General features: G+C 44.0%; 1 protein-coding gene across 6 annotated transcripts in view; it reads right to left on the bottom strand.

Moving 5' to 3' along the window:
• Positions 1–1,456: 1,456 nt before the first annotated feature.
• The window catches only part of nipbl (NIPBL cohesin loading factor), a 278,213-nt gene continuing 260,699 nt past the window's right edge, over positions 1,457–18,970 (bottom strand). For all 6 annotated transcript variants that reach the window (XM_033018770.1, XM_033018771.1, XM_033018772.1 and 3 more), the window contains 6 exons: positions 16,797–17,017; positions 13,482–13,584; positions 12,736–12,834; positions 10,360–10,506; positions 8,395–8,529; positions 1,457–1,603 (listed from right to left, as the gene is read on the bottom strand). In XM_033018770.1, the coding sequence (XP_032874661.1) occupies positions 1,472–1,603; positions 8,395–8,529; positions 10,360–10,506; positions 12,736–12,834; positions 13,482–13,584; positions 16,797–17,017 (837 nt within the window). In that variant the 3' untranslated portion in view covers positions 1,457–1,471. The remainder of the gene's footprint in view (positions 1,604–8,394; positions 8,530–10,359; positions 10,507–12,735; positions 12,835–13,481; positions 13,585–16,796; positions 17,018–18,970) is intronic.

Here is an 18,970-nt window from a genome sequence, read left to right as displayed (position 1 = left end):
TCACAATGTTCAAGTGGCATTGGATTGGCACATGAACAGGCAGGGAATAGGGGCGTATAGACCATGTGCAGGCAGATCAGATTAGTTTAAATTGCCATTCTGGTGGGCACAGACATCATGGGCAAAGAGAGGGCATGAAATGAGATTTGATTGGGTAGGCAGGGTCTCCTCTCACAGGAACATGGGAGGCTGAGGAGTAACTTTATCAATATTTATAAAATGATGCAGGGGATAGATAGGAAAGGTTGTCAGTCGTTTTCCCCCCAGGGTGAGGAAATCTAAAACTAGAGAACATAGCTTCATAGAAACATAGAAATTAGGTGCAGGAGTAGGCCATTCGGCCCTTCGAGCCTGCACCGCCATTCAATATGATCATGGCTGATCATCCAACTCAGTATCCCGTACCTGCCTTCTCTCCATACCTCCTGATCCCTTTAGCCACAAGGGCCACATCTAACTCCCTCTTAAATATAGCCAATGAACTGGCCTCAACTACCCTCTGTGGCAGTGAGTTCCAGAGACTCACCACTCTGTGTGAAAAAAGTTCTTCTCATCTCGGTTTTAAAGGATTTCCCCCTTATCCTTAAGCTGTGACCCCTTGTCCTGGACTTCCCCAACATCGGGAGCAATCTTCCTGCATCTAGCCTGTCCAACCCCTTAAGAATTTTGTAAGTTTCTATAAGATCCCCTCTCAATCTCCTAAATTCTAGAGAGTATAAACCAAGTCTATCCAGTCTTTCTTCATAAGACAGTCCTGACATCCCAGGAATCAGTCTGGTGAACCTTCTCTGCACTCCCTCTATGGCAATAATGTCCTTCCTCAGATTTGGAGACCAAAACTGTACGCAATACTCCAGGTGTGGTCTCACCAAGACCCTGTACAACTGCAGTAGAACCTCCCTGCTCCTATACTCAAATCCTTTTGCTATGAAAGCTAACATACCATTCGCTTTCTTCACTGCCTGCTGCACCTGCATGCCCACTTTCAATGACTGGTGTACCATGACACCCAGGTCTCGCTGCATCTCCCCTTTTCCTAGTCGGCCACCATTTAGATAATAGTTCAAAGTGAGGGCTGAATGCTGCCTGAAATTATTTTGACAGTACTTCATTCCAATCGCTGGTTTGGCTTGGTATGTGCTCCTCATATCCCAAGCAGGAAGTGTATGCGTCTTCTGCACGGATACACTGATTTATAAAAGATAACATGCTGAGCTGCTTATGTGACGTTTGATAAATATCAGTCCTGATACAATAACTGATTGCTGAAAATTGCAGTGAGATGGAAAGAGCGTAGGGCAGGTCGGACACGCTACATTGGTCTTCCACAGGTGGACAGAATGGCTGCCTCCTGTAACTCATTGCTGGAGGTGATGAACGCTCAGCCTGTTCACCACCCTGACTTCTCTGGGGCAACTCATTCAACTGACTTGCAGTGACCAATCATATTTGCAACTAAACACAAATGACTTCACACAAGGAGAGAAGTCAGGCAATTACTCACCACATCTGTTACATTTAATATTTTCCGAGTCATTCCTTCAGCATCATGAGAAGGCGTGGGAGTGAACCAGAGTTTCTGGAATGTTTCGTTTACTAATTTCTGCAGAAGAACAAACCCAAGTTACATCTCCATCCACTTAAAATTGTTCACAATAGCAACAGAATTAGATCAGCATCTCTCACACCTTTTATTCACTGCACTGGATTAAATGGAATTGGGGAGAACTAGAGGACTGCAATTGTTAAATATAAAGAGTAGGCCATTTACTGTAATATCATCAATGGAAAGTGTACTTGATCACTGATATGAACACTTAGAGAAGATTGGGTTAATATAAGCAATCAGCACAAAGTTGAAAACTGCCAGATTAAATCAAATGAACTTATTTGGTGTGGTTGCAAAGGATGATTTAAATGGTGCAGTTGATGTAAAAATAGACTGGCATGAATTTCAAAACAAAGTTATTTGCAAAATGTGCACACACACAAAATGAGAGCAATGGTGGTAACTGTGTGTCGGGGTGCAAGAATGTAAAAGTGAAGGTGGACAGGAGGAAAAGTTTACTGTTAGTGCAGTCTCATTGCTCTCTGTATGTGTAAACATTGAAGTAAGCAGGATGTTTACACTGAGCTTGTTCATGGCAATAGCTTACTTGGAAGACAGTAGACATTCAAGGATACACTCTGTGTCTTTGAAATCATGAGTATCCCAGGCACACGAAAGGCCCAGAATGAAGGAGGAGCACGAGAAACTGAAGTTGTTATATCAGGACCACCCAGAACCTCAATAGAAATAGCGGCCTGCCTCACACCAATCACCTGCCCCACCGCTGGCACGTGGATTCGCCACCACAGACCTAAAGTGGAAGCAAGTCATCTGCTGCACCAAATGTGCCCAAGAAGAAGAAATTGGGAGAGTTGTCCCATGGACCAGTAGGCAACAACATGATGCATCCACAACATCATGGGTCCTACATCACACTTCCATGCTGCTGGAAGACCAGACCCATAATAAATACTGGTCAAGTGAGAGGTGTTCAGCTGCGAAGCAGCAGCCTCAGGAGTCATCAACAGTAAATCTACGTTCTGCAATCACTCACGTGTAAAGATATATAGGGAGAATAAAACCAACTGATCCCACTTCATCGTAGAGCATGGAAACAGGCCCTTTGGCACAGTGGTCCATGCCAACATAATGCTCTTCACATCCTGCCCCAGCTAATGAATCAGCAATACTCCTTCATACTGAACAAAACAGAAACTGCACAGAGTAGCAGGCACTCAGATGTACTCTGGAACTGGATCTTCAACATCCTTCATCAAGAGTGACAACACCACAATCATGAGAGGCGTATACAATCATGAGAGGAATAGATCGGGCAGACGCACAGATTCTCATGCCCAGAGTAAGGGAATCAAGAACCAGGGGACATAGGCTTAAGCTGAGGGGAGAAAGATTAATAAGGAACCTGAGGGGTAACTTTTTCACACAAAGAGAGGTGGGTATATGGAACAAGTTGCTGCAGAGTGTAGTTGAGGCAGGGATTATTGTAACGTTTAAGAAACATTTAGACAGGTACATGGATAGGACATGTTTAGAGGGATATGGGCCAAACGCAGGCAGGTGGGACCAGTGTAGATGGGAAAACGTTGGCCGGTGTGGGAATGTTGGGCAGAAGGGCCTGTTTCCATGCTGTAAGATTCTATGACCACTACTGAACAAACTAGCTGAGTCAGGAAGGCGAAAGACCCCAGAATGATGAGAAGCAAAATGAATGGAATGTAAAGATCATCAACGTGAAACATCATTACTGCTTTTCTCTCCACAGATGCTGCCCAATCCACCAGGGATGTTCCACACTTTGGATTTTTGTTTCAAATTTTCATCATCTGCATTTTTCCCCCCTTTTCGACATGGAACAATTTCACTTGACCTTCGAGTCATAGAATATAGAGACAGGCCCTCATGGAGTTCCATGGGGATCTTTGCTGGGACCTCTGCTATATGTCAAGTATAAAAGTGATTTGGAAATAAACATAGTGTAGGAAGGAACTGCAGATGTTGGTTCAAACCAAAGATAGGACAAAGAGCTGGAGTAACTCAGCGGGACAGGCAGCATCTCTGGAGAGAAGGAATGGGTGACGTTTCGGGTCGGGATCCTTCTTCAGGCTGGTTAGGAATAAGGAAAACGAGAGATATAGACGTGATGTAGAGTGATAAAGAACAATGAATGAAAGATAAGCAAAAAAAGTGGAGGAACAGCATCTCATATTTTGCTTGGGCAGCTTAAAGCCCAGTGGTATGAAGTTGATTTATCTCACTTCAGGTAGCCCCGGCATTCCCTCTCTCTCTATCTCTCCCCCACCCAAGTCGCACCAGCTTCTCGGTTTCACCCACAAGCAGCTAACAATGGCCTGTTTCCTTTATCATCATTACTTTTTTATATATCTTTCATTCATTGTTCTTTATCTCTCCACATCATCGTCTATATCTCTCGTTTTCCTTAACCCTAACCAGTCTGAATAAATGTCTCGACCTGAAACATCACCCATTCCTTCTCTCCAGAGATGCTGTCTGTCCCGCTGAGTTACTCCAGCTTTTTGTGTCTATCTTTGGAAATAAACAAAGACAGTTTGGTTACTAAGTTTGCAGATGACACCATGACTGCTGGAGAAGGTTGTCAAAGAACCAAAGATAAGAGATTAGCATACAAACTTAAAGCACATGGTATTGGGGGTTCAGTATTGATGTGGATAGAGAACTGGCTGGCAGACAGGAAGCAAAGAGTAGGAGTAAACGGGTCCTTTTCACAATGGCAGGCAGTGACTAGTGGGGTACCGCAAGGCTCAGTGCTGGGACCCCAGCTATTTACAATATATATTAATGATTTGGATGAGGGAATTGAATGCAACATCTCCAAGTTTGCGGATGACACTAAGCTGGGGGGCAGTGTTAGCTGTGAGGGGGATGCTAGGAGGCTGCAAGGTGACTTGGATAGGTTGGGTGAGTGGGCAAAGGCATGGCAGATGCAGTATAATGTGGATAAATGTGAGGTTATCCACTTTGGTGGCAAAAACAGGAAAGTAGACTATTATCTGAATGGTGGCTGATTAGAAAAAGGGGAGATGCAACGAGACCTGGGTGTCATGGTACACCAGTCATTGAAAGTAGGAATGCAGGTGCAGCAGGCAGTGAAGAAAGCAAATAGTATGTTAGCATTCATAGTAAAAGGATTTGAGTATAAGAGCAGGGAGGTTCTACTGCAGTTGTACAGGGTCTTGGTGAGACCACACCTGGAGTATTGCGTACAGTTTTGGTCTCCTAATCTGAGGAAAGACATTCTTGCCATAGAGGGAGTACAGAGAAGGTTCACCAGACTGATTCCTGGGATGGCAGGACTTTCATATGAGGAAAGACTGGATAGACTCGGCTTGTACACGTTGGAATTCAGAAGATTGAGGGGGGATCTTATAGAAACTTACAAAATTCTTAAGGGGTTGGACAGGCTAGATGCAGGAAGATTATTCCCGATGTTGGGAAAGTCCAGAACTAGGGGTCACAGTTTAAGGATAAGAGGGAAGACTTTTAGGACCGAGATGAGGAAATCATTTTTTACACAGAGAGTGGTGAATCTGTGGAATTCTCTGTCACAGAAGGTAGTTGAGGCCAGTTCATTGGCTATATTTAAGAGGGAGTTAGATGTGGCCCTTGTGGCTAAAGGGATCAGGGGGTATGGAGAGAAGGCAGGGATGGGATACTGAGTTGGATGATCAGCCATGATCATATCAAATGGCGGTGCAGGCTCGAAGGGCCGAATGGCCTACTCCTGCACCTATTTTATATGTTTCTATGTAAGAACACAACAGAATACAGATCAACTACAAAAATGGGCAGAGAGATGCCAGATTGGGTTGAATCACTTTGGGGGGTTGAATGCAAGGGGAAACTATACAATTAATGACAAGACCCTCAATAGCATCATTGTACAGAGGGATCTTGGGGCCCAAGTCCATAACTTGTGAAAGTGAAAACACAAGTATATAGAATGGTAAAGAAGGCAAAGATCAGGGCTTTGACTATAAAAGTCAGGAAGTCATGATGCAGCTTTATAGGCTTTGGTTAAGCCGCATTTGAGGTATTGTGTCAGATCTGGTCACTCCATTACTGTATGGATGTGGAGGCTTTGGAATGGGTGCAGTGGAATTTTACCACAATTATGCTTGGATTAGGGGATATTAGCTACAGGAAAAGGTTGCACAGGAATGGGGGGAAACTTGATAGAATAGAGACACATAGATAGGGTAGGACAGTCTGTGCATTTTTACCAGGATGGAAAAAAACAAATAGTAGAGGGCAGAACTTTAAGTTGACAGGGGCAAAGTTTAAAGGAGATGTGCAGGGCAGCTTTATTTTACAATGAGGATGATGGGTGAGTGGAATGCATTGCCGGCAGCGGTGATGGAGGCAGATATAGTGACATTTAAGAGACCTTTGTATAGGCATATGAATACGCAGGGAATGAAAGGCTAAGAGTATTTTTACAATACTGGAGAGATTTTGAGGAACAAGATTATTATTCAGGTTTCTACATCAGTACACTGTTCTTAACAAAAATCTACCCATCATGTGAAACCTTATAAATAGTAGATATCAATTAGATAACTTCAAGACCGAAAGTCAAAAACATTTTTCATGTCAGACAAATCTTCATCGTTTTACCACCAATTTGGACACCAAAAATGTGACATAAAAAACTCTGCCACATTTAGCCATGAATATTTAATTAATAAATAAACTTTATGTTGTCCCTCATACATTTCCGTTTTCATAATGATCTAGACCATCAATACCAGGGGGAAAATACAGTAACAAGTCTGGCATTCCGCCCAGCAAAGAGTCGGTAACGGTCGTTGTGCTTGGTGTCCATTGTCACAACGGCCGTTATCATGGTCGGTATCTCCGTAATTTAAACCACGGAGGCTCCAAACCTAAACTGCTTTTCACAAACCCCAACGAGGTATCCTATGGTAGTAGTGATTTCTGAACGAGTTAATTATTTTTTCTTATATTCAAATTTAATGTATCAAAAACATCGTGGTGTCAAAAACACAACCCGTTTATGATATATTTTTCGACTTTTTAAAGTCAATAAAAAAATTTTTGGGGGCATAAATTGGGCATCAAGACTAGGAAACTGAGCCAATCTTCAATTTGGCAACACACTCTCTTGTTTACCTTACGTGTGGACCAAGTCGTTAAGTTTATTCCTACGTGTCAACTTCGGTACGCACACCGACCTAGGCGCTACAGCCAGTCCCGGGGCAGCCGAGTGTATGTGGCACTGAGAGGCTGCTGGTCCTGACGACATCCCCGGGCGCGTGCTCAGGGCCTGTGCTGCGCAGCTGACAGACGTCTGGACTGACATCTTCAACTTGTCACTTGCCCAAGCTGTTGTCCCCACGTGCCTTAAAACCACCTCCATCGTGCCGGTGCCAAAACACTCCACTGCGGCAAGCCTCAACGACTTCCGCCCAGTTGCAATTACTTCCATCATCACTAAGTGCTTCGAGAGGCTGGTCCTGGCACACCTCAAAGGCTGCCTACCTCCCACACTGGACCCCCATCCAGGAGGCGCTACAGGTCTCTCTGTTGCTGGACCAGCAGGTTCAGGAACAGCTTCTTCCCTGCGGCTGTTACACTACTTAACTCTGCACCTTGGTGATTGCCAGTCACCCCCCCCCCCCCGGACACTCCTTCCCCCAGAAAATTTGCACTATTGCTACTGTATGTACATATATATATTTTACTGTTCCATTATTCTGTGTTCGCACGTCTGGGTGAGATACTAACTGCATCTCGTTGTCTCTGTACTTGTACACTGCACAATGACAATAAAGTTTGAATCTGAATCTGTATCTGAGCTGACCTGGGCGCTACAGCCAGTCCCGGGGCAGGCGAGCTGACCCGACCTGGGCGCTACAGCCAGTCCCAGGGCAGGCAAGCTGACCTGTGTGCTACAACCAGTCCCGGGGCAGACGAGGGACCTGCGAACTGCAGAAAACTAATTGAAAAACCGTGAAAAGTCACCCTGCATCCTCATAGCATCCTCCTCACAGTTCACACTGCTACCCAGCTTTGTGTCATCTGCAAATTTGCTAATGTTACTCTTAATCCCTTCATCCAAATCATTAATATATATTGTAATTAACATATTAGATTGTTTCTACCTATAAAATGGTTAGAAGGTGGTCCAAAGCATTATCCCCACAACCACCATCCTAACTCCACATTCCTTGCCCTGTTCATAGACTCCAAACACTCTGTATACCTAACTTGTGCATTAACCAGAGACGTTTCACACTCATTAGTCTCAAACTCTCCACCTTTGTCCACCCCGGTCGGTATTCATTCCAAATTCCCCACAGACCCCAACCCTCTGCATTAACCTAAACGTTCCTCACTGCAATTCCCCAATGAACTTTAACTCTGCACGCTCAAGCGTTAATCCTATTCTCCCCACTTTCCCAGCCTTTGCATTAATTCCACCCACATTAACCGTAAATTCTACACTCTCTTACTCTGTGCATTGAGGTCAATCTCCATGCATTACCCAAAACTACAGTGACACCCCGTGATATTGATCAGTATCTTTATACATCTTCCTTAGCCCACCACACTAGCGTCAGTTTGGATTATATGTGACCAGTTTTGAGACACCAATTCCATGACCTTTGTGGTGTGCAGCTTGCTATACACTGATAACCCATGACATGTTCATACCAAAGTAGCTTTAAAGACCATGGCGCATTGTGGAAAGGGGAGCTGGGTGCCAGCTAAAGGTTTCATAGCTGATTCAAGGCCATGAACAACTTTAGTTTGTGTGGTTTTACCTTAATACCCTCTTCATCATTGACCCTGCGAATCATTCTCACACACATCTCAGTCACTTTGGAGAATGTTGGTTGTTCAATACAGATGTCACGCAAAATCTTGATCACCCTCTTCCTTACACTGATACCAGTGTCCTGTAAAAGACAACTTGTTAACGCGGAGAACTCAAAGAATGCAAGGCAAGAGCTGTGACATTTCAACCTGGTGGATCTAGTTTTTTTTTTTGAATCACTTACTATTAACAGAACACGTAGATTTTGGAAAATGTCCCAGTTCAGCACGGAATGTGGCCCATCTGAGCTGTGATGGCTCTTTGATAGAGTAGAACAATTAGTTCCACTGCCGTGGCATTGGCCCTGTAGTCTTGCCAAATTCTCACCAGTGTTTGTCAAATTTAACTCATTCCTGAATCTGCTTGCAACCTTCATTTCCAATCATAGAATTGTACAGCACAGAAATGGGTCCGCTTGACCTCTTATCCATGCTGACCAACATCAACACTAATTCCATTTGCCTGCATTTGGCCCAACTCCCTCAATAACTTTCCCATCTACAGATCTGTCCAAATATCTGCATTTCATCTATATCTGTCCATTCCGACTGTTCATTGTACCTGAATGCTCTTAAATGTTACTATCATATTTGCTTTTCTTCTCCATGGATTGTCACCTTGTCGTGGTGGAGAAGCTTGCGTAGACCTGAGATCCAGAGAGCGATGCCGTCCGGAGCGATGCTCCTGGTAGGGCCACCCATGGCGGTAAGGTCGAGGGGAAGGTCTCTGACAAAGAGCAATCCAACCAAAACCTCAAGGTGGAACAGGCGGAGGATGATGACTGACTGGACCTTAGTGGAGCGTCACCACGGCTGGGAAGGCAGATAAAGGCTGCAGCAGAAAAGGGTCTCCGGTCGTCTTGGACTCCATGCCACTGGATCCTGACCCAGATCTGTCAAGGACCGTGGGGTGGCTGTCTGTGCACCAGTCTACCCACGCAAAACAAAGTCACGCCCAGGCGTCCTCCATATAGGGAGACACCCATGGTCAGCCATGACCGAAGGGGGCCTAAGAAGAATTTGCTTTCACCGTTTCCCCTGGAAGTGTGTTACAGGCACCCACTACTCTGTATAAAAACCTTGCCCTGCACATCTCCTTTTCCCATTAGCTGTATTAGCACTTCACTTTTGGCATCAGCCACAATATTGAGCCAAGAATTCGTAAAAGGCCCAAGTTGGAATCTCTGGCCATTAACCTGATTAGTGAAATCTCATATAATTTCCAAAGGTTAATAAACTCCATGGGACTAGAGGCAGTACTTATTCACAGATTCAGAGTTCTGCACTGTACAATTCTACAAGTCTACAAAGAATAATGAGGTCAGATTGTAAACAAGAACTGGGGAAGTACACACCAATACTTCCACATAGCTAAACATAATACAACACTGTCAGTTTTACAATGCAAATACAAGGTTTCACAAGTGCATGGCTGCCGTTCAAAGTCTCCCAGCTGAATTAACCCACATTCAAATACCCTTCGTTCCTTCCACTAAGGGACAATAGATGCTGGCATAGTCAACAGTGTTGACACTTTAATGATCAAGTAACTGAAAAAGTGAAGCTTCAAGCTGCGTGTGATTAAGCAGTCTGAAGAAGGGCTTCGTCCAGAAACTTCACCCATTCCTTCTCTCCAGAGTTGTTGCCAGTCCCGCTGAGTTACTCCAGCATTTTGTATCTACCTGTGATTAACCACGTCCATTCTTGGTCAACATGACCACTCAGCTGAATATTCTGCTCTGTTGTCATTTCTATAATTCAGATCACAATAAGGCTTGGAAGTAATCAACAATTTTCAAGGCAGAAAGACAAGTACAGGTTCGTGGAAGGTTTAGAAGGAGATGGGCCAAAACACAGCCAATCATTAATTGGATTAGATTGTACCTTCTAGAGTAGTCAAGAAATGGACATACCAGTATCCTTTCGATCAACATGTCATAATACTGCTCCGTAAGCTGAGGTCGACTCAGCACAAAACGACCCAGTAACTCCACAGCTGCTTCACGCACACTAGTGGAATTGTCCATCAGGCGTCCATGGACTCCTCGTTGCATGTCCAACTGTAAAGAGAACAGGCAACAGCTTTCAGATTCAACAGCTAAGTATCAAGAGCCAACTAGGACATGCACCATGAAGAGCAAGGTGAAAGAGGAATCTTGGCATGCAAGTCCAAAAATCCTTGGAGCATAGATGGTTAAAGACGAAATATGGGATATTGGGCTTCAGTAGTTAGGCATTGAATAGAAGAGCAGGCAGGTTATGTTCCTGCTTTATAAAACATTAATCAGGACTCTGATGGAGTACCGTGTGCAGTTCTGGTCACCACACTGTAGGAGAGGGGGCAGAGGACATTCTTCATGTTGCCTGGGATGGAATGTTTTAGATATGAAGAGAGACTGGAGAAGTTGGTTCTGTTCTCCTTGGAGCAGAGGTTTAGTTTAGTTTAGAGATATAGCGCAGAAACAGGGCCTTCGGCCCACCAGGTCTGCACCAACCAGCGATCCCCGCACAACAACACTATCCTACACACACTGGGGACAATTTTACATTTACCAAGCCAATTAACCTACAAACCTGTTCTTCTTTGGAGTGTGGGAGGAAACCGAAGATCTCAGAGAAAACCCACGCAGGTACAGCAGGCAGTGAAGAAAGCTAATGGAATGTTGGCCTTCATAACAAGAGGATTTCAGTATAGGGTGATTTCACGAAAGGTCACTGGAGCGTAGATCCGCACCCACGTGAACGAAAATTTTAACTGGGGGACAAGCGTCACTTCCGGTACATGTTAGTGAATGGGAAAACACGCACTTTCACACCCGTTAAAAACATCGAAAACGGCCAGGTTTTGAGCTGCAATTTACTGAGCCAGTCGGGGTGACCGTGAGGAACAGCTACCTAAATTTACAGTTAAAAAAAAAGATAGAAACTAAGGTAAATACAAGAGGGAGCTGAAGGGGCAAAATAAGCGGAAGTTGATAGCGGACATTTTTCGTGGAGATTTAAAGATCCAAAATATCGGGAATTATCGCGTTTGCTCGCTGCATTTCATCAAAAGTAAGGCATTATTGGCTTTGTTATCTTTATTCATTTGTTAGATGAAAAGTATTAAAAGTTAGAAATCCTTCAGTAAAATTGCAAAATCACCCATGGTTCTCGGGTGGGTTTTAACATGCAAAATGAAAACGCTTCTGAAGCTCCATTTACCATTTAAATATCCGTGAATCATAAATGCGTCTTGAAATAAATTTTACTCAGATGCAAGCTAAGGAATGGTATAATTCTCAGCTGTTAATTTGACAAAATCAGGACATTTTTTGGCTAATAATAAAATGTCCTGATTTTGTCAAAATGTCCTGATTTTGTCAAATTAACAGCCGAGATTTATACCATTCCTTAGCTTGCATCTGAGTAAAATTTATTTCAAGACGCATTTATGATTCACGGATATTTAAATGGTAAATGGAGCTTCAGAAGCGTTTTCATGGCGGGACTGTCATATGAGGAAAGATTGAAAAGACTAGGCTTGTATTCACTGGAGTTTAGAAGGATGAGGGGGTTTCTTATAGAAACATATAAAATTATAAAAGGACTGGTCAAGCTAGATGCAGGAAAACTGTTCCCAATGTTGGGCGAGTCCAGAACCAGGGGCCACAGTCTTAGAATAAAGGAGAGGTCATTTAAGACTGAGGTGAGAAAAAACTTTTACACCCAGAGTTGTGACTTTATGGAATTCCCTGCCACAGAGGGCAGTGGAGGCCAAATCACTGGATGGATTTAAGAGAGTTAGATAGAGCTCTAGGGGAACTGGTGGAGTCAAGGGATATGGGGAGAAGGCAGGTTATTGATAGGGGACGATCAGCCATGATCACAATGAATGGCGGTGCTGGCTCGAAGGGCCGAATGGCCTCCTCCTGCACCTATTTTCTATGTTTCTATGTCACGGGGAGAACGTACAAACTCCGTAGACAGTGCACGTAGTCGGGATGGAACCCGGGTCTCCAGCACTGCAAGCGCAGTAAGGCAGCAACTCTACTGCTGCGTCACCATAAGGATATGTTTGAGGCATATAAATCATTAGTACAGATAGGTTAAACAGCAGGAATATTTTCACCATATCCGAGGTCAATAAATTAGAGGGCATAGATTCATCGTAAGAGATAAGGGATTTGCTTTGAATGTGTATCAAGGATTTGACAGACAGCAAACTGGGCGCTGAAGTTGATGTGTAAGCAGCTCTACAGAGACCAAGAGGAGGTCATAAATGACGGGTGGCATAAATAAATCATTACCCTTGCAAGAATGCTGGGGTCCACTGCAACTACCTCCGACAGACATTTCATGGCCTTTGTTCGTACAGCAATCGCACTCTCTCCTAGAACACGTAGAATCTGAAAATGGAAAACATCACCACATCCAATCAACAGCAGAAGGAAATTTCAGGAGTCCAGACACAGATCCATCAGTTAACCCTCACTCTAGATTTCCTCTGGTCGTGGGTGCTTCACCCATGGCTAAGCAGCTTGGGATAGATCATGTCAGGCTCTGCGGTCCATCCTAACGCACCCTCATATTTCTAAACCACCACCTACCAGATGCAACATGCTCCAGAATATCAGCATACCTCTCCCTTAACTCTCTGGCCGCCAGCCTCATCCTTCTCCCTGGTAAAATACCAATAAGTAATATTCATTTATGATCTCCTCACATCCCCTGGTCTATAAGGAATAGAAAAGATTCTTTTCACATCACATCCAAATGGACGTCCCGCCCCCCCCCCCCCCTCCGCTCATCTAGCTGTATGCTTTATTCCTAACACTAAGAATCACTATCCTGTCTCTTCAAATTCCTCGCGCATTGATTCCGCAGAGATCCCTCCCACTGTAACTCCTTGGTTCACTCATCCCTCCAGAGCCGGTGCCGAACCCAGCATTACTCCAGCATTTACATCTTTCTGGCAAGCCAGCATCTGCAGTTCCTTGTCGCTATGACATTGATCATGGTTTTCCTGAAGACGGCAGTATACAGTAACACTCACCTGCGTCAAATAAATATCAAAGCTCTGTGCAAACGGCCTCATAGAGGCCAAGTATCGGACAATCAGACAGGCATCCTCATAGTCCACGTTAGCAGAGTTCATTCTGTAGGTGGGAAAGGAAACGTTAGACAAAGAAAGATGGGTGTTTTAAGGTGGCCAGTAAAACAGTAGTCGTATGTTAGTTAAGCTGTCTACAGTTAGCTACATGGCAGTTATTTCACTGAGGTATCTATCACAAGTTCAGTCTGCAGGTTTACACTGCACAGTTTGCAGTTTGCCCAGATACATTTTCTGTGCAGTACATCGTGCTGCATCTGCTGCAGTAAGTGGGCGCACCAGTGGAATGCTACACTGCCACCAATTACTACCCATTAGATATTGATTATCAATACTGCTTCAGCCAGCACCGATGAAAGAACAAGAAAATCCAATTCACGTGTTGTGAAAGTACTTCATTCATGGATCAACCTGTAGAAACCATCTTGAAACCTGAAATCAAATGTTCTGAACGACCTGCCTATTGCTGCACCTCACACAATAACACATAGATTCAGAGCAAGTTGGCCAAGTGCATACAAAATTGTCCTGAAGGTAGGAAACAAAGGGTGGTGGTAGAGGATTGTTTTTCAGATAGAAGTGGTGCGACACAAGAATCTGTCTACTACTGTTCATTATTTATATTAACAATTTGGATGTGAATGAAGGTGGTATGATTAGCAAGTTTGCAGCTGACACCAAAATCCGTGATACAGTGGACAGTGAAGATTATCTAGGAATAGAGAAGGATCTTGACTAACAGGGCCAAAGGTCCAAGGAACGGCAGATAGAATTTAATTCAAATAAATGCAAGGTGTTATATTTGGTAGAACAAACCAGAGTGGAACTTTCACAGTAAATGGTAGGGCATTGGGGAATTGTGTAGAACAGAGAGATTGAGGGGTGCAGGGATATAGGTTACAGGTATATAAAATCATCAGGGGCATTGACAAGGTAAATAGACAGTCTTTTCCTCAGGGCAGGGATTCTAAAACTAAAAGGCAAAGATTAAGGTGAGAGGGGAAAGATTTAAAAGGGACCTGAGAGGCAACTTTCGCACATAGGTAATGGTGCATATGTGGAACAAGCTGACGGATGTAGTATAATGACATTTAAAAGACACTTAGGGAGGTACAGGAATAGGAAACTATTTGAGGGCGAGCCTGCAGACGCCACAATCTTGAACTGGAGGTGTTCAGTGGAGTTGGCAAAAGGGTGCAAGAGCTCCATTTTCAGGTAACCCCTCCCCTTCTCATCTACCCGACACCCCTACCCCACCACACACCCCCATGTTTCCAGCCCCTCGTCCCCCACTTTCCCCTCCTCCATCTACACATCACCCACCCCTCCCTACGCCAAGCCAGCACTTTTCTCTTCCTCCATCTGTCCATTCCCCACAATCACCACCACTCCCCATCAATCTTATCAGAGGCACCTTTTGTCTTCTCCACTAACCATCTCCAGCCTTGGTTACCATCTCCACCCTTCTCTTCCCTTGCCTGTTTCACCACCTAATCAAACCTCATCTGAACTGGAAGGTAGACAAAAGTGCTGGAGAAACTCAGCGGGTGCAGCAGCATCTATGGAGCGAAGGAAATAGGCAACGTTTCGGGCCGAAACCCTTCTTCAGACTGATCTGAACTGGGCCTACCTCTCACTACCCAACTCTTGCCTCTTCCTTCCCTTCACACCAGCTATCTCTATTATACTCCATCAGTCTGAAGAAGGGACCCGATCCAAAAGTAAAGAGTAAACCTAGCAATTATAGACCTGTTAGTTTGACGTCAATGGTGGGCAAATTAATGGAAAGGGTACTTAGAGATAATATATATAAGCATCTGGATAAACAGGGTCTGATTAGGAACAGTCAACATGGATTTGTGCCTGGAAGGTCATGTTTGACTAATCTTCTTGAATTTTTTGAAGAGGTTACTCGCGAAATTGATGAGGGTAAAGCAGTGGATGTTGTATATATGGACTTCAGTAAGGCCTTTGACAAGGTTCCTCATGGAAGATTGGTTAAGAAGGTTCAATGGTTGGGTATTAATGGTGGAGTAGAAAGATGGATTCAACAGTGGCTGAATGGGAGATGCCAGAGAGTAATGGTGGATGGTTGTTTGTCAGGTTGGAGGCCAGTGACTAGTGGGGTGCCACAGGGATCTGTGTTGGGTCCACTGTTGTTTGTCATGTACATCAATGATCTGGATGATGGTGTGGTAAATTGGATTAGTAAGTATGCAGATGATACTAAGATAGGTGGGGTTGTGGATAATGAAGTAGATTTTCAAAGTCTACAGAGAGATTTATGCCAGTTGGAAGAGTGGACTGAAAGATGGCAGATGGAGTTTAATGCTGATAAGTGTGAGGTGCTACATCTTGGCAGGACAAATCAAAATAGGACGTACATGGTAAATGGTAGGGAATTGAAGAATGCAGGTGAACAGAGGGATCTGGGAATAACTGTGCACAGTTCCCTGAAAGTGGAATCTCATGTAGATAGGGTGGTAAAGAAAGCTTTTGGTGTGCTGGTCTTTATAAATCAGAGCATTGAGTATAGAAGTTGGGATGTAATGTTAAAATTGTACAAGGCATTGGTGAGGCCAATTCTGGAGTATGGGGTACAATTTTGGTCGCCTAATTATAGGAAGGATGTCAACAAAATAGAGAGAGTACAGAGGAGATTTACTAGAATGTTGCCTGGGTTTCAGCAACTAAGTTACAGAGAAAGGTTGAACAAGTTAGGGCTTTATTCTTTGGAGCGCAGAAGGTTGAGGGGGGACTTGATAGAGGTCTTTAAAATGATGAGAGGGATAGACAGAGTTGACGTGGATAAGCTTTTCCCACTGAGAGTAGGGAAGTTTCAAACAAGGGGACATGACTTGAGAATTAAGGGACAGAAGTTTAGGGGTAACATGAGGGGGATCTTCTTTACTCAGAGAGTGGTGGCTGTGTGGAATGAGCTTCCAGTGAAGGTGGTGGAGGCAGGTTCGTTTTTATCATTTAAAAATAAATTGGATAGTTATATGGATGGGAAAGGAATGGAGGGTTATGGTCTGGGCGCAGGTATATGGGACTAGGGGAGAATACGTGTTCGGCACGGACTAGAAGGGTCGAGATGGCCTGTTTCCATGCTGTAATTGTTATATGTTATATGGTTATAAAAGATATGGAGGAACATGGGCCAAGTGTAGGCAAGCGGGACTAGCTGGATTAGGCAATTTAGTCAGCATGGACAAGTCGGGCTGAAGTGTGTGCTGTATCGCGGTATAGCTCACTTACCTCAGGGTGCTAAATTGTGTTGGCGCAGTTTTGATGACAGAGCGAAGGAACTTCTTGCGCTTTTCTGCTCTTTGCATAATCTCTCCTGTGGACTCGATCTCCCTGGCATGTTGTGTCCCATCCGAGGAGTCATCATCCTTCTGATTCTGTGACTTCATTGCTTTTTCTGTCTCCATTGTAGTGTCACGGAACCATTGTGCAATGTAAAATTTCCTAGCAAACTGAAAAACGCACACACATTTATTGCGGGGTCACAAACACCTTTATCGAGGGGTCTCACACACACCTTAATTGCATGGTCTCACACACACATAGTTTAATAGTTTAAGCTAAAATATAGACAAGGCCCAGTGATTGTGGTGAGGAGCAGTGAGAGTGAAATCAAGTCTGTGTAATTAACAGCTTTTAACTTTAGAGTAATTTCAATTTAATGCATGGATGGATTCAGCAGCAAAAGACAAAACTAAGGGAGAAAACTAATATTGAGAGAAAATGTGTGGGCAGTATCAGAGCAAACAGAATGTTTCTATTAAGGCACAAGGAACTGCAACTGTATGTTCGTGCCGAAACTACCCAAATAGAACATGAGATACTGTTCTTCCAGTTTGCGTATGGTCTTCCTCTGGCAATGGAGGCGACCAATGGAGGCTAACCATTTCCATTCCCAGCATGGGATTGGAAATAGTTAGCAACCAGGACATCCAGCAGGCCTGTGGACCATGCACAAGTGTTTAGTGAAATGGTTGCCTGGTCTAGCTGATATAAAGGAGGAAACATCGGGAGCACTGAATTCAGCAAATGAGCTTAGAAACCTGCACAGAAACCTGTCACACCTGGACATACTGCTGTGGTTCCAGGATAGATGTGATGGAGGAGGTATAGGGACAGGTGTTACATCTCCTGTGGTTACAGGGGAAATGCCTGAGGAAGGGTGGTTTGGGTGGGAAGGGATGAGTGAAGCAAGGAGTTATTGAGGGAGCGGTCTTTGTGGAAAGCAGAAAGGATTGGGGATGGAAAGATGTGATGGGAGATGACATCATGTTGGAGGTGGTGGAAATGCTGGAGAATGGTGTGTTAGATATAGAGACTGGTGGAGTAGATATAGATATAGAGACTGGTATATATGGTGAAAGGTGAGGACCAGGGGAACTCTATGCTTTTTTCCATCTGGGGGAAGGGGGGGAGAGAGAGAGAGAGAGAGCAGCACCACTTAAACCATCCTATCTACCTGTGACCACTTTCAGGGTATTATTGATCTACATTCCCAGATCCCTCTGCTCTACAACATTCCCGAGGCCCGACCATTTACTATGTAGATCCTGCGCTGGTTTTACTTCCCAAAATGTACCACCTCACTTATTCTCATTACACTATATTAACCATTTCTCAGTCTTGACCAATTGAACAAGATCCTTCTGTAATTTTTGATAACCATCTTCACTGGCAGGCATAGCTGGGGCCCATGTGAGTGTCCATGGCTACACCACTATCTTGAAGAAAGGGAGTTTCTATGCATGTGTAAATAGAAGGCAGTGGCTGAGGTAAGTGTGGGACATCTGGAGAACGAGGCTGGAGAATTATTAACAAAAAGAAATGACAGACATTTCACCATGGATGTCTCTGCAAGTATCTGCAAGGTGAGAGATGAGCTTATTTCAAATAATAATAAAATCCCAAACATGAGATACATTTTCAGGGAAACTCACGGGGCTTAAGATAGACAGATTACTGGGACCTAAATGGTTTAAAGATTTAGCTAAAGACATAGAGAAATCACTGTATATTTTTCCCATAGATTGCTAAATTCCAGGAGGTACCAGAAGATTGGAAAATAGCCAGCACGACTCCTCCGTTAAAAAAAAAGGAAGCTCAAAGGGAGACAACCAGACCAAGTTAATTTATCTGACAAGATGTGGAGTCAATAATCAAGGAGGAAATAACATATCATTTAGGAAAGCTGAATACAATCAAACCAAGTCAACATGGTTTTATGAAAGGCAAGAAACCTCAAAATAATTTGTTGAGGGTGTGACAGGAAAACTGACAGAAGAGAACCTGTGGTGCATTTATATTCACAAAAGACATTTCACAAGGTGCTACTCAAGAGGCTGCTGCATAAATTAAGAGCCCAAGTAATTGGAGGTAAACAGAGACCGTTAGGTGATAAGTGTTAG

This window comes from Amblyraja radiata, chromosome 3, assembly GCF_010909765.2.
Source record: "Amblyraja radiata isolate CabotCenter1 chromosome 3, sAmbRad1.1.pri, whole genome shotgun sequence".
In the NCBI taxonomy this organism is placed as follows: domain Eukaryota; kingdom Metazoa; phylum Chordata; class Chondrichthyes; order Rajiformes; family Rajidae; genus Amblyraja; species Amblyraja radiata.
Note: the sequence above shows the minus strand (reverse complement) of the source record. Positions and strands in the feature narration are given on the sequence as shown.